The 15,141-nt window shown below is 38.1% G+C and overlaps 1 protein-coding gene across 1 annotated transcript in view; it reads right to left on the bottom strand.

Moving 5' to 3' along the window:
• Positions 1-15,141, bottom strand: part of PSD3 (pleckstrin and Sec7 domain containing 3) — a 538,748-nt gene that overhangs the window by 111,963 nt on the left and 411,644 nt on the right. The window contains 1 exon segment of the mRNA XM_043989192.1: positions 2,994-3,184. Within this exon segment, the coding sequence (XP_043845127.1) occupies positions 2,994-3,184 (191 nt within the window).

Here is a 15,141-nt window from a genome sequence, read left to right as displayed (position 1 = left end):
TTTAGTACATATTCTTAATAGGCTCACTTATGCTTAGGAATTAAATTATATGAATTTTATGGAACTATTATGGGAAATTCCTAGATCATGAAATATATACGGCTAATATCCAAATGTTAAGAAAAAAAATTCCCTCCATCCTTACTTCTGCAAATCCATCCATGCAATCTTCTACATGATATAGGAAGAAACCTATGAGGCTTCCCACAAGGTCACATATACAAAATTTTCAGTCCTCCAAAAGCACTTGATCTCTGCAGTGAATTTAAAATCAGTCAGTATTTCAATCAAACCAAAATAAGCCCAGTATGTATTTCTTAATGATATTTTGAGGGTGTGTGCCTTTAGGCCATTTGACCGAGTTCCACATTTGATTTAGTCATGGGATAATAAAACCATAGATACAGAGTTGGAAGGGACTATATGGAAACTGGAAGACACAGAGTTTAAGTGACCTGCCCAAGGTCACAACCATATTAAACAGCAGAGCCAGGATGTGAACCCACATCATATGATTCTAGACTCAATATTCTTTCTACTACACTATATTGCCCCATTCCTTCCATATCATTTCTTTTTTTATTTTGTTTTTTTGAGAGACAGGGTCTCTCTATCTCATCTAGGCTGAATGCAGTGACCACTCATGGGCCTGGATCCCAATACTAATAGGCAAAAAAAGCTTTAACCCACTCAATTTTTCCACCGTGTGCTGGTTCACCTCTACTTAGGTAACCCTGTGCTCCAGAGGCTCACATACTGGTGTCAGATAGCCCTAATGCAAGCTTTGAACTGCACAACTCGGTGAATTTACCAGCTTCAGCCTTCCTAGAAGCAAGGGTTACAGGTGGGGGGCCACCACACCTGCTGCTGCCTTCTCATTTCAAAGCAGTTGACTTAGGTAAGCTATAAGTTGTGGATGTTGCTGTTTTTTAACTTGACACAATCCAGAAAACACATTTGCATTCCTGATTTAACTTTTCTAAACATTGTCAAAATGTCAAATTTATGGACCTGGTAAATACTACTACTCTGTTAGAGAGCCAACCCGGTCCTTTAGTTTCTTTAATCATGATTTTGCCTCAGGGTGTTTACATTTTTAAGCTGAGGAAATCTTTAAAATAAAACAAACAAAACATATTAAAAAAAAATTCCATGGTTCTTAAATGTTTTTTTTTTAAATCACAGCTACACCTTGACAACTGAGTCCTCTGACTTCATAACAAATATTAAAGGAGAAACAAAATTAAAGATACCAAATCCTAAGACAGCCACACTGGTCCCTTAGAGACAAGTTAATCAGGGCTGTATGAGAAAATAATCTCTCCATAGAGCTTTGACCTGAATATTCATTTACCAATCACATACTTCTGCACTACCTGTCAACAGAACATCTGGCCATGTTTACACATGTGTAAAAAACAAAACAGCTTTTCACCAAACACATCAATGATGCTGAACCCAGAGAATGTAAATAAATCCCCACTGCTTAATTCTAAAAGTGTTCAGGAGATCATTATAGCCGGGCTCCCTAAGAAGTCATAAAAATCCCCAGCTTCCTCCAAGACTTAGCTAGGGAGCCATTGAGCATTGGACAACAGTTAAGAGTCTGTTGCAGGGCCTGTGTAACAAATACTGCATCAAGAAACTAATATGGGGGCAAGCTAGGTGGCATAGTAGATAAAGCACCAGCCCTAGATTTAGGAAGACCTGATACTTGACACTTACTAGCTGTGTGACCCTGGACACGTCACTTAACCTTCATTGCCCCCCACACATACACACAAAAGGAAAGAAACAAACAAACAAATATGAATAACTGACAATCAAAGACAAATCCATGGAGTCTACAATTTCGTAAAGTAAAAACTAAATAGTCTTTCTTTTCTATCTTTCCAACCATTTTAAAACTGCGAAATGTTGTACAGCACAAAGAACCCAAGATCAGGGATCAACAGCCTTGGGTTCTAGGACCAGATCTATCATTAAGTAGGCTTTTGGACAAATCGGCTAACCTTACTAAACCTCAGTTTCCTTCTCTGAAAAACGAAAAGGTTACAATTACATGGTCTCTGAAACCCCTTCAAGCTCTTCACATTCTATGATGCTAAAATTCTTTGATAAGAGATGGTTCTCTGAGAAGATAAAGGGGGAAGAATACAAGAAGAAATGATATATGGTAGGGCTTCTGAGTAATCTCTAAATTGCTGGCCTCTTTTATTTCTTAATCTAAAACATTTCTCAGTGAGGCAAAGAGACCCTGCAATTTTTTTAAATCAATAAATCATTTATTTATTTTTGTTTTTGAGGCAATTGGGGTTAAGTGACTTGCCCAGGGTCACACAACTAGTAAGTGTCAAGTGTCTGAGGCCGGATCTGAACTCAGGTCCTCTTGACTCCAGGGCCAATGCACTATCCACTGCGCCATTTAGGCTGCCCTGAGACCCTACAATTGATCTATTTACTTGTATTTTCTTTATACTGTATCTTCTGGTTTAATCTACTACAAGAACATCAATATGAACATGGGTAATGAAAACATAAAAAATAAAATAATATTCATTAATAAATTTTATTAGAACAATTTATAAATACTATATATAAATAATAAAATTAAATTATTTTTTAAAAACCATTCTGTGATGATATTTGGAGAAGAGCAGGTATTCCCATGAACACTTTCATACACTTTCAAAAGCATTTTCCCTTTTGAGAATAAAAGAGAATCACTTACCTTTATTCAATTAAACTGAAATAAATTCAACTCAATAAGCGTTTATTAAGTGTCTGTCATGTGTAAAGAACTGTACTAAATACTCAGGTGGATACAAAGACATATAAATAGTTCAGGCTCTTATAATATAGATCTGATAGGCTATGTATGACTTCTCCTACCACAAACAGAATAAAGCACAAAGGTATAATTCATTCTGAATCCCCAGTATGGAGACTGATATGTGGATAATGTGAAAATGACAATAAACAAAATTACTTACTCTTCTTTCCATCCATATCTGCATGGATTTTTCGAGCCAGAAATCCAGTTTTATAAACAGCAGCATTCGGGTCATGAGGAATGTCCAGGAAAGGATTAGTGGTGCTACCAATACGACTGATGGTCTTTGGATGGGTTCCATTGGCCTTCTCATCAGTTCCTTCTGAAGACTTTTTTTTCTCTTCATCATCTCTATTTTTAAAAGAAGTGGGGAGGGGGAGCACAAATACATTTGGTTGAAGGCACATAGCATATTACAACTTTCAACAATAATGACATTTAGCTTGTAATTGGTTTACTAATTTTTTTGAGGTTAGGAGGAACTTGATTTAGCCCCAGAGGACAGAACAAGGACCAATGGACAGAAGTTATAGGAAGGGGGATTTTAAGTAAATTCTTTAAAAATTAGAACTGCCCCACAACAACAGAATCTGCTTTAGGAAGTACACCAAACATAAGAGCCTCCATATCCCCATTCTACATGTCAGCTGGACACTAAAACCGGGGAAGACACAAAGGTTCAGTGAGAGATGGCTGCTACACTGAAGGAGCTAACAGGTGAGCGGGGATTAGATATGATACCTATATAGACAGGATACTCATTGAATTAGGGACCTCTAATTGTCTTTCTTGGTTGTTTGTCATCGTCGTTATTTGGTTGGTCAGCAGGGTGGTTCTTCTGGTCCAAACCTATGATCTCATTGGTACAGGGAAATTTCCTCTAGCAAAACTCAGATTGGCAAAGATTAGGCCTGGGGCCATGAGAAGCTTAAGTGCATTTCCAGGGTCATACAGGCATTGTTATGTCAGAGGCAATCCTTCAGATGAGTTGCTGGGACTCTAAGGATAACTCTTCTACCAACCACATGACACTCCTTTCATCTACCAGGTTTTAGATTCTGTGGAAAGGATGTGATATATGAAGTCTGAAGGTAAAGATCATCATTGATAGAAGGGAGATATTAAAAGACTTCATGGAAGTGAAGACATCTGAAAATGATGAATAGGGTTTAGGATATAGGTCTAGAGCTGACCTCTAGTGACATATGAAAACATTTAGTCCAATCCCCCTCCCCACTCATTTTATAGATATGGAAACTGAGGCCCAAGGTGGCTTGCCCAAGATCACTCAGATGCACTAGAAACATAAGAAGTAGAATTAGAACTCAGACCTTATGATTCCAAAGCAAAGGCCCTTTCTACTCTTCCAAGATCCAACAGGAAAAAGTAGGAATGGGGAGATCACTGGAATTTCCTTTCAACCCTTGAGAAGGGAGTTCTTGAGGAAGGAATTGAGCAGTGGCTGTTCTAGAATGTTAACCCCAAATTGTATTTTAACATTCTATGTGATCTTTTCATTGCCAAAGATTCCTATAAATATTAACTCAAACAGTCTTGGGGTAGACAGACAATGTAATCAGGCATAGAGGAACTATGCCAGCCAGTTTGGACATCTCTCCAGGAGAGAAATGCTTAGAGAAAAGAATAATGTTAAATTAAATCAAATGGCTTCTAGCTGACTTGTGCTAGAATATAGTATTAATGTTTTGTGTTTTTTCTCCCTGACATTTCTAACTTTAATTTCCCATATGCATTTTATCTTACCAACTAGAATGTGTGCTTCTTATGAGCAGGCCCCTTGAGTGAAACCTATATTAGATGAAGTGAAACTGACAAGATTGGTGGTATTTTATTTGCTGTCTATATGAGGGTCAAAAATGCAATATAAGACTACCTTGCCATCCTATACTGCTTATGTAGGATCATTTTTTTTTCCCTTTGGTTTTTTTGGTGGGGCAATTGGGGTTAAGTGACTTGCCCAGGGTCACACAGCTAGTAAGTGTTAAGTGTCTGAGGCTGCATTTGAACTCAGGTCCTCTTGAATTCAAGGCCAGTGCTTTATCCACTGCACCACCTAGCTGCTCCATGATCATTTAAAAAAAAATTTTTTTTTAAGTGAGGCAATTGGGGTTAAGTGACTTGCCTAAGGTCACACAGCTAGTAAGTATTAAGTGTCTGAGGCCGGATTTGAACTCAGGTCCTCCTGACTCCAGGGCCTGTGCTTTATCCACTGCACCACCTAGCTGCCCCCTGGATCATTTATTTTTAAAAAAGGACTTTTCCTATGAGTCACTAGTAAAATTCAACCATGGACTTCTACAGTTCCTTCCAGTTTTAGATTTTATGATCCTAATGAGACTCCCAATTAGTCTTTAAGTTTGTCTAACTTTGACACTAAATCCGACTCCCCCCCCCCAACCTTCAACAAAACGTTGAAAGCATTTTCAACTAAGTTAAGAGATAAATGTATTTACTGGATTCAATAAATAAGTCTCATCAAGTTAACAATGGCTTGAAAAACAACTCAGAGAATCTCTAGAACTCCAATCAATGCAATGATAGACTGTGATTCCAGGTGGGCAGAGTGATTCTAAGTTGAAGTTCACTACCCACTTCCTGACAAAGAGGTGATGACCTCAAAGTGCAAAATCAGACAGATATTTTTGGATCTGACAAATGAGGAAAGTTGCTTTGCAATATGCAAACTCAGTATGATGGTTTCCTCTTTTATCTCTTTCTCATTCAGTTGAGGGCTAGGGAAGTAGGAAGGAGAGGAGAAGATATGCTAGTTAATTGAAAAAAAATTATTAAATTAAAAAACAAAAACAAAATGGGAGAAATGTCCTAGACAAGGTAAGGCAGCAAGTTTAACACTTTGGGGAGATTTGGAAAACATAAAACCAGAAAAGAAGCAGCGACTTTTCTTTCTTTCTTTCTTTTTTTGGAGGGGTGGGGGAGGGTTGCAGGGCAATGAAGGTAAGTGACTTGCCCAGGGTCACACAGCTAGTAAGTGTCAAGTGTATGAGGCCAAATTTGAACTCAGGTCCTCCTGAATCCAGGGCCAGTGCTTTATCCACCTAGCTGCCTCCCCCCTGCTTTTTGACATAATTAACTTCAGCAATAAGAACAACTATAAGATGCCAATTATATATTTGACTTAAAAATGATGATGCTAGCTATCTTACTAAAAAGATAATGGTAATCAGAGGAAAAAACAGTTTGCAAGAGGGAGATGGTGCTTTGATGGTCTTAGTACTTACTATTGAAAATAGCGTTAGTAATCAAATAGAGAAACTAGACACATATTTCCAAATGCATATTTAAAATGAGTAAAAGGTGAGTAGTCTAAACTTTTATACAGGACCAGTCCAGCCACTCTGACTTGCGCTATTGCATTATCAATTTGTACTTACAATATAAAGTAATGGAAAATCCATATCATTAAAAGTGGGACTAATTAAATTAGCTTAATAAGTGTTTTGTAAATGCAAAGTGTTTTCAGTTTTTCAATATTTCTTCCTATGTATTATTCTATTTTATACTCAAAATTAATAAGCAGGCTATTATGCTCCCACAGGGCATCAATAAGATATAGACTGAAAAAAAGTTTCATGGCCCAAACTCAAATTACAAAAGAGGATCAGCAACAATGATAAAACCTTACTTCAATATGGCATCTGTTTCCATAAACATTCTTATTGTTAAATAACCCCATAAAGGAATCAAAACAGACATCTGATTTGGGGGTTGCTGGAGTTTTGTTTTTCAGTCCTGATCTAAGATTTCATTACTGGTTAGAGAAACTTGAGGATATCCATGTTGTGGAAACTCCCTCAACTGACACAGATCAGCAACCCATTAAGGACACTGCTAAGAAGCCTGAGAGATGAAGGGAGTTTTCCGATTTCACTCAAGTCTGTGTCCAAAATAGGACTGGAACCCAGGTCTTCCTGGTTCCAAGGCTAACCCCATACTCACAAGAGAGAGCATGGCGTCTCTTGAGTCAGGACAGATATTATCCCCATTTTACGTTTTTAAAAACTGAAGGTCAGAGAAGGTCGTTAACTTATACTAGATCACATGACTAAGAAGTAGCAGAGCTGGGCTGAGGATGGTGATTTTTTTTTTTTACAATGACATTTTAAGATACCCACAAAGTCCTACTCCAGTGCCCCCTCATGGTGTGATGATGTTCTTTGGTACCTAAAGGTTATAATACTAGAACACAAGCCCTAGCAGGTTGTACCATGCTGCAAAGGTTTTCCAATATGGTTCCAGCAACAGATTGAATCTGCTTTTCAAAGAGAAGTTAGGGATTTAAGTATGGAGAAGTTAATTACTTGTAGGCTAGCAACCGCAAGATGAATTGTTTATCAGTGTCAACCAGTTAAACAAAGAAAAATGCAAAACAGTCTTCAGTCTTGCATGGCCCTTCCATGACAATAGCGTAGTGGTAAGAGAAGGGCAGAGCTAAGAATCATATGGTATTTAGGCCCTCTATAAACATAAGCTTGTCTTATTGATATTTTACTTGTAAATCATAGAATCAAGAGACAGGTCTTCTACAGGACAAACCACATCGATATCCATCTTGAAATTGCCAATATAGAGTTCTTTTCCTATCTGTATGACTGCTTGCTCCTTTGTTTGCTTGTTCTTCATCTGTGGCATGTCCACTTACTGTGGATATTCCCCAGTGTTCTGCCCTGGGCCCTCTTCTCTTTTCGCTTTATCCTATCTTGGTGATTTCATCAACTCTCATGAGTTCAATTATTATTACTACACAGATGGTTCCTAGATCTCTAAATCCAGCTCTAGTCTCTTTTCAGAGCTACAGTCCTGCATCAACAACCCAATTTTAAACATCTCAAAGTGGAAGTTTTGTAGGCATCTCAAATTCATTATGTCCAAAATAGAATTCACCTTCTCAAACACTTTTTAAGAAAGTACTATCTTCTTAGATAAAGCACCCATCCTGGATTCAGGAGGACCTGAGTTCAAATCCGGCCTTAGACACATGACACTTACTAGCTGTGTGACCCTGGGCAAGTCACTTAACCCTCATTGCCCCACCCCCACCCTCCCCCCAAAAAGAAAAGAAAAAACAAAAAGAAAGTAATATCTTCTTAATCACCCAGGCCTACAACTTTGGTGTTCTGTGTATACTGAAATGTTCATGTTTGTTGATGCTTATCAAATTCATAATAAAAAGTTAAACTAAAAAATGGAAAATTGCAAACCTAGAACTGAGAACTATTTTGTATTTTTATTTTTAAATATAAAAGAATTCAAGACTGAATTTTTTTTTTGACTTAGGGACTAATGCTAATGATGAGTCTCTCCATATTTAACCAGGCTGCTCCTTAGACAGCGATTCAATTCCACAAATTACATACATATATAAGTATGTATGTATCTGTTGATCCATCTGTATGTCCATCTATTCATCCATCCATCCATCCATCCACTTATCTATCCCACTATTAGGCACTGAGGTGGTATAGCATTGGGCCTGGAGTCAGGAAGACCTGAGTTCAAATGCAGACTCACATACTTTCTAGGTGTGTGGCCCTAAGCAGATCAATTAATTTGTCTACCTCAGTTTCCTCAACTATAAAATGGTGATAATAACAGCACCTACTGTGCTGGGCTATCATGAGGATCAGATGAGATAAATATTTGTTAGGCGCCTGGCACACAGTAGGCTCTTAATAAATGCTTATTCCCTTCCCTTCTTCTCCCCCTGGCCCCAAAACTGTTGTTTTTTTTTTTAATTGGGTATCCCCATCTGACTCAGGCTATTGAAATGTAGTAGCTAAGTCATGGGTCAGTCCCACTAATACTCAGCATGGGAGCTTTGACCTGTTCCATTTCCAAACTGAGCTGGTTTGCTCCTCTTTAAGCAATGTGGTGAACCACCACCTTCAAGGGTTCACCATGTTGATGCTAGCCTTAATCTGGACAGCTGAACAGCTTAGCCTACTGCAGCTCACAACTCCCACACTCAAGAGATCCGCCGGTCTCAGCCAGCCTAGCAGGGATGATTACAAGCTTGCATGTGCCACCACGCATAGCTCAACAGATTTTTGTGCCTGGAGATATAGACACGAAATGAAAAACAGCATTTGCCCACAAGGAGATTATATCATACCAGCATGGGAATGGGGGAAGTAGAATATAACATGTAATCAAACAAATACAAGACGGCATTAGGTAAGAGAACACTAACAACTAGGGAAGGTTTGGGGCCAGGGGAGATTGTGAAAAAGTTTAAGTGGGAAGTGATGCCTAAATTCAGCCTTGAAGGAATCTAATGATTCCAAGAGGTGGAAGAGGAAGAACATTCCAGACATGGGGGAAACACCCAGAATAAAGGATAGAAACAGGAAATGAAGTGCTAAGATAAAGGAACAGTTAGTGATTTAGTTTGCTTTGAATAAATGATGAGTGTAATATGAAATGGTGAGAGGGGACAGCTAGGTGGCACAGTCGATAAAGCATCGGCCCTGGATTCAGGAGGACCTGAGTTCAAATGCGGCCTCAGACACTTGACACTTACTAGCTGTGTGACCCCAGGGAAGTCACTTCATTGTCCCCCCCCCAAAAAAAAAAACCCATTCCCCCCAAGTAGGAAATGGTGTGAGCATAACTGTATCAGGCTGAGAATTGTTCATTTTATCTAAGAGGCAATAGGGAGTCACTGATGTTTCTTGAGCAGACAAATTACATGATCAGATCTGTTTCTTGGGGGATGAATTTGTAGCTGTATTAGGCTGGATTAGAGAGGGGGAAACTGGAAGCAAGGAGACCAATTAGGAGGGTTTTATAACATTTGAGACTTGATGGAGGCTTGAACTAGGATGGTGGTTGTGTGAGAGAAGGGGACCGATACGAGAGCTGTGATGAATGTAAAATTAAAAGCTGGCAGTTCACTGGAAATGCAGTGGGGTAAGAGAGGGGAAAGTCAAGGAAGACTGAGCTTGTGAGCCTGAGTGATTTGAAGGAGGGGGTATCCTTGACAAAAATATGCAAGTTGGGGTGAAGTAGAAATTTAGGTGGGAAGGTAAGAATTTCATTGTGGACATATTGAGTTTGGAATGCCTCGGGGACATCTAGGAGTCACTATCCAGCAGACGGTTATTTGCTGACACTCATTTGCAGAGTTTCTAAAAGGGTGATAGAACCTGCCCAAGTTCATCCTCCTCGATACAACCTTTGAGAACTCGGGGTCTCCTTCATACTACTGAGGCATTCAACTGGGACTTTTACATTTCAATAAATAGCTAGAAGAAGGATAAAAATGTCAAGCCTTGGGAGTTCTGATTCTCAAGAAAGGAAGCCCTCTTATTACAGGCAAAACTGACCTCACAAAGAATACAACTAATGCTTTTACTTCATCTGCTGCCTTTCTTTTGAACTTAAAAGTCTCGGTTATTTTTTTTTCTTTCTTTGAGCCCTGGTCTTGTCAAGTGTGGCAGCCAGCATCTTTGCTTAATCAGACCAAATCCCTTAGGCTCCTAGCTTTATTAGAGAACATCACCACTACCTGACAAGAGGCCTCTGAAAGCAGTAACTACTTCTCTTACCTGTCCACTGGGGACAAATAAATCAGTACAAGTTAATGGAATATAAATCGGGATACCAAGTTATAGATTATATAAACAAAATTCACTTCAACATTTGAGAATCTATGACTCTAATGACTTGCTCTGAGCTACTCTGGCAGATCAATCACTGAAGATGGCACGACAAATGATTTTGTGAAAATGACAATGGAAGAGATAACAGTGGAGTTCTCTGCCCTGATTGTGGAAAAAATGACTAACACAGAAATAGGTCATTCACCAGTTAAGAAAACTTTGGGGAGGTGAGCTTCTCTTGAGACATTGGATTATAAGACAGGCTACAAAATCAATTAAAAAAAAATGCAACTTCTGATGTACTACATCTGTCTAAGGTGCAAAGTTCTCTGGGCAGGCTAACCTCTCCTTAACACTGAATTTCATTTAAAAATGAAAAAAAGCTATAGATAACCTTTACACTCTGATATGCTTTTTTTTTTTTTGAGGCAATGAGAGTTAAGTGACTTGCCCAGGGTCACCCAGCTAGTAAGTATCAAGTGTCTAAGGTCGGATTTAAACTCAGGTCCTCCTGAATCCAGGGCTGATGCTTTATCCACTGCACCACCTAGCTGTCCCCTGCTACGCCTTTCAATATGCCTGTTGAACCTTAAGCTTCTCTTGAGTTATGTGTCATTTACATCAGGTGCCTTTTACATCTCGAACCCTGAAAAGGGGCTATGAATATATAATATTTATATAATGGAGCCTCACTATCACACTAAGCCACGCATGCAGAAAAGAAAATCAATTGTCTTCAGAAAGGTGTCAAAATTGGTTGTTTGAAAAATAACACATTCCAAGGGAACATGAAGGTATAAGAGTGTACAAGTCTCTTTTACAAACTCTATTTACCCTCAAGAGCTTTGCAGGCACGAACTTCAAGGAGGGTTATAATGCATTTTGTTACCCTGAAAGTCTAAGTTCCAAACGCATAAATACTATAACCCAATAATTTGGGGGCGGGAGGTAGGGAAGGGATAAAAGTTGTCACATTCAAATTACATATTTTTCTAGAATGTGTGAATACAATATTACCTCATCCATACTTCTGCAAGGCAATTATTTATTGCTAAATTAAACAGCTACAGCATTAATAACACAATACACAGAGGGAAGCTAGGTGGTGCAGTGGATAAAGCACCAGTCCTGGATTCAGGAGGACCTGAGTTCAAATGTGATCTCAGACACTTGACACTGTATGACCCTGGGCAAGTCACTTAACCCTCATTGCCCTGCAAAAAAAAAAAAAAGAAAGAATGAAAGAAACTGACTCAAAAATAATCTAAATGATCAGCTTGTGATTAAAAAAAGTCTCTTTTATCCCTTGTTCCCCAATACTTTTCATCTCAGTGATTTTAAAGTTCCTTCAGTTCCACTGAGGCCAATAACACCATAGAGTATTCCATCTGCTCAGCAACCTGACTGTTCCTCTTATTCTGAAGTAAAAGATGATATAAAGAAAGATGATTAAGATTATGTGATCAACAGACTACATCATCCTTCACTGTCCTCTTTTCAGCACCATGCCCACGAACATTTCAGTTTTAAAAAGGATGCCGCCATGCTCTTCCAAATGCTGATGTAATTCCCAACATAAATAAGAAATGAAGCTGATACTCTTCACTGAAGCACAAACTCTGTCAGGTTCTTAAAAATGAAACACGTCCTTGACACAATAAACAGAGATTAATCTTTTCTGTTTCTTTAACTCTTGACATGGGAATATTTAGAGGAGTATCATAAGTAACTGGTGTTTACGGACCAAAAGATACAGAAGTACAAAATGTAATTCAAACACCAAATAAAGCCAATGGGGACCCCACTATGCCCCTCTTATTTTAATCCTCAAAAGCACAGATAATGCTTCTTTTTCAACTAACAAAACTGACTTATCATTTTAACCCTTCAGATTAAAAACTCCTCAGTAGGAGGGCAATATGGAATGCTGGAAAGGGTAGTGATTCTGGATTCTGAGGATACAGGTTCAAATCCTGCTTCTAATGCTTACTACCCATATGACCCTTGGGAATGAGGGATTTCTCACCTGTGAAATGAGGGGGTTGAGGCAGATAGCACCTAAGGTCCTTTCCAGTTTTAGATATATGACCAAAAGCCAATTATGGAAAGATAAGCTCAGGAATCTGAAAAATATTAATGCCCTCCAGACCTCTGGCCCTGCTGTATCAGCCCCTGCAGTCAGCATCCTGGGGAACAATGCTTTTGGAGATTCATCCTAAGAAATACTTCTACAAATGCCATAGATAGATAGCCCCATATCTTTAACAGCTGCTGAAGTTCCAGAAAACCAGGTTCTCACTGCCCAAGGCTTTGTTACTGTCAAATGGGTGAATGTTAGAAAACAGATATGGAATGGAAATGACACCAAACAAGATCATCCCAGACTGCTTTGCTCCTGCATCATAAGAACCATTACTGAGCATTTCCACCTTACTTGTAGCTCAAACATCCTATGTGTATTGTCTCTCCCATTAGACTCTGAAGTCCTTAAAAGTGGGGACTGTCTTGCTTTCCCCACATGTATCCTTAGCTCTTGGTATAGTACTTTGTACATAACAAGCGGTTAATAAATGTTTTATTTATTCATTTATTATCTCACTTCTTTCTCTATCTCATCTCTAAGATACAAAACAGTTCTAGAGTGAATTTCAGCTTTTCAGAGCCAACCCTAATATATTGACTTTTTTCTTCCTTTTTTACTCTATTCGAAGCATAGTCTTCCTGATATTTTTACTGAGATAGTAAGCAACACAATCCATTTTTTAATGTTTTAGTAATATAAGATTTAAAGATGAAAAGAGGGGCAGCTAGGTGGTGCAGTGGATAGAGCACTGGTCCTGGATTCAGGAGGACCTGAGTTCAAATCCAGACTCAGACACTTGACACTTACTGGCTGTGTGACCCTGGGCAACTGCCTCACAAAAAAAAAATTTAAATAAAAAAAATTCAAAATAAAGATTAAAAGAATGCTAAAGACCCTTTAGTTCAACCATTTATTTTATGGATGAAGAAACTGAGGCTGAGAGACATTAAATGATTTGCCCATGGCTACACAGAAATAAGTGGCAGAGAATTTTAACCCAGGTTTTCCACCTGTCCACAGCCTTTTTTCTATCTGCCTCACTTAAATCCAATTTACACACAAGTCAAAATATCACCCTTGTGATGCCATTGCTCCTCTTCAAAAACAAAGACTGAAACAACCAAAATGCTGTTTCATCTAGAGCAGTCATCATACAAATTACTACATATACTTGTGCATCCATTAATATCTCCTGAAATATTTTGTTCTCTGAATTAATGAAGTTTCATTTTTATTGGGAACCTGAAAATGCAACTTTTTTTTATTCAGAGAACACAAAAGGTCCAGATATATTCTGAATGATCAATGAAAGCAGAAGACCAGGAGGATTCATTTTCAGCCACAAACACTAGTGAGAGCTCATTTTCTAGGCCTTCAGTGAGGTATCACTGTTTCTATATAGTGTGTTAATAAAGTATATAAAACTAGAGGAAAATTTCTGACTTTTTTATAGTAAATATGTACTATGCAAACAGTTTTGTTTGTGTAAATGTCATCTCCCCATCATTAAATAAAAACTATAACACTAAAAAAGGAACGTTCATTTTTATTCACATTGATTTAGTTCTGAAAATTAATTCCCATAAATATTTAGATTATAGATATAACGTTAAAGAAATCTCTCTGAGCATTAATTTTCTCACCTGCAAAAATGAAGTCTTCACTTCACTCTTGACCTTACCCTCTTTCAGATGAATATTTTCAAACTTAAGGAAATAATCACTTCCACATTTTTATGGGAAAAGCCCAATATTAATGAAATGTCATTATATCTGAGTGAGCAATTTACCACTACATAGGGGACTCACTTTACTCAAATATACTACTAAGAAACACTTAGTCTGAGAATGTTTTAGAAATTCAGAATCATTAGGGGATTAATATCCTAAAAATGAGAAAATTAAATTATGCAAGAAATCATCTTTTGAGAACTTAAATAACTAAAGTCAGATATTTAAACAAAATGGAAGGAAGCTATCCCAGGGCAAAATTTGAGCAGGAGCAAGGAGTATTGGGAGGAGAGTCAGGAAGAACTGAGTTCAAATGTTAGCTCAGATACTTACCAGCTGTGTGACCCTGGGCAAGTCACTTAACCTCTGTTTGTCCCAGTTTCCTTATATGTAAAATTGGGATTATGATAGAACCTATTTCCCAAGGTTGTTTTAAGGACCAAATGAGATAATTATAAAGTACTTAGCACATTGCCTGGCACAGAATAAGACCTGTGTAAGTGATCATTAAAGGTTAGATCTCATTTCAAATAACATGGTCCATACTGACAAGAAGAATAATCCATATTTATACCATAAAATGCAAGTTCCTTAAGGTTGGAGAGTGGACAGAATAAGTTTCATTTCTTCCATTATGTCCCCAGAGACTAGCCTAGTACCTGGCACATAGTAGGTGTTTAATACATGTTCACTGATTGAGCCCACAAGAGGTCTTTCTTGATCTCTGTCTCCTCACTGCCTCTTTAGGCAGTGCCTTGTATTTCATTTGTAGAAATTTCAAACAGACACATAACATTATTAATAATAATACTTAACACATATATAGCTCTTACTATGTTTCAGGTACTATGTTAA

This window comes from Dromiciops gliroides, chromosome 2 (genome assembly GCF_019393635.1).
Source record: "Dromiciops gliroides isolate mDroGli1 chromosome 2, mDroGli1.pri, whole genome shotgun sequence".
NCBI lineage: Eukaryota > Metazoa > Chordata > Mammalia > Microbiotheria > Microbiotheriidae > Dromiciops > Dromiciops gliroides.
The sequence above is the reverse complement of the archived record's forward strand: the minus strand, read 5'-3'. Positions and strand labels throughout refer to the sequence as shown.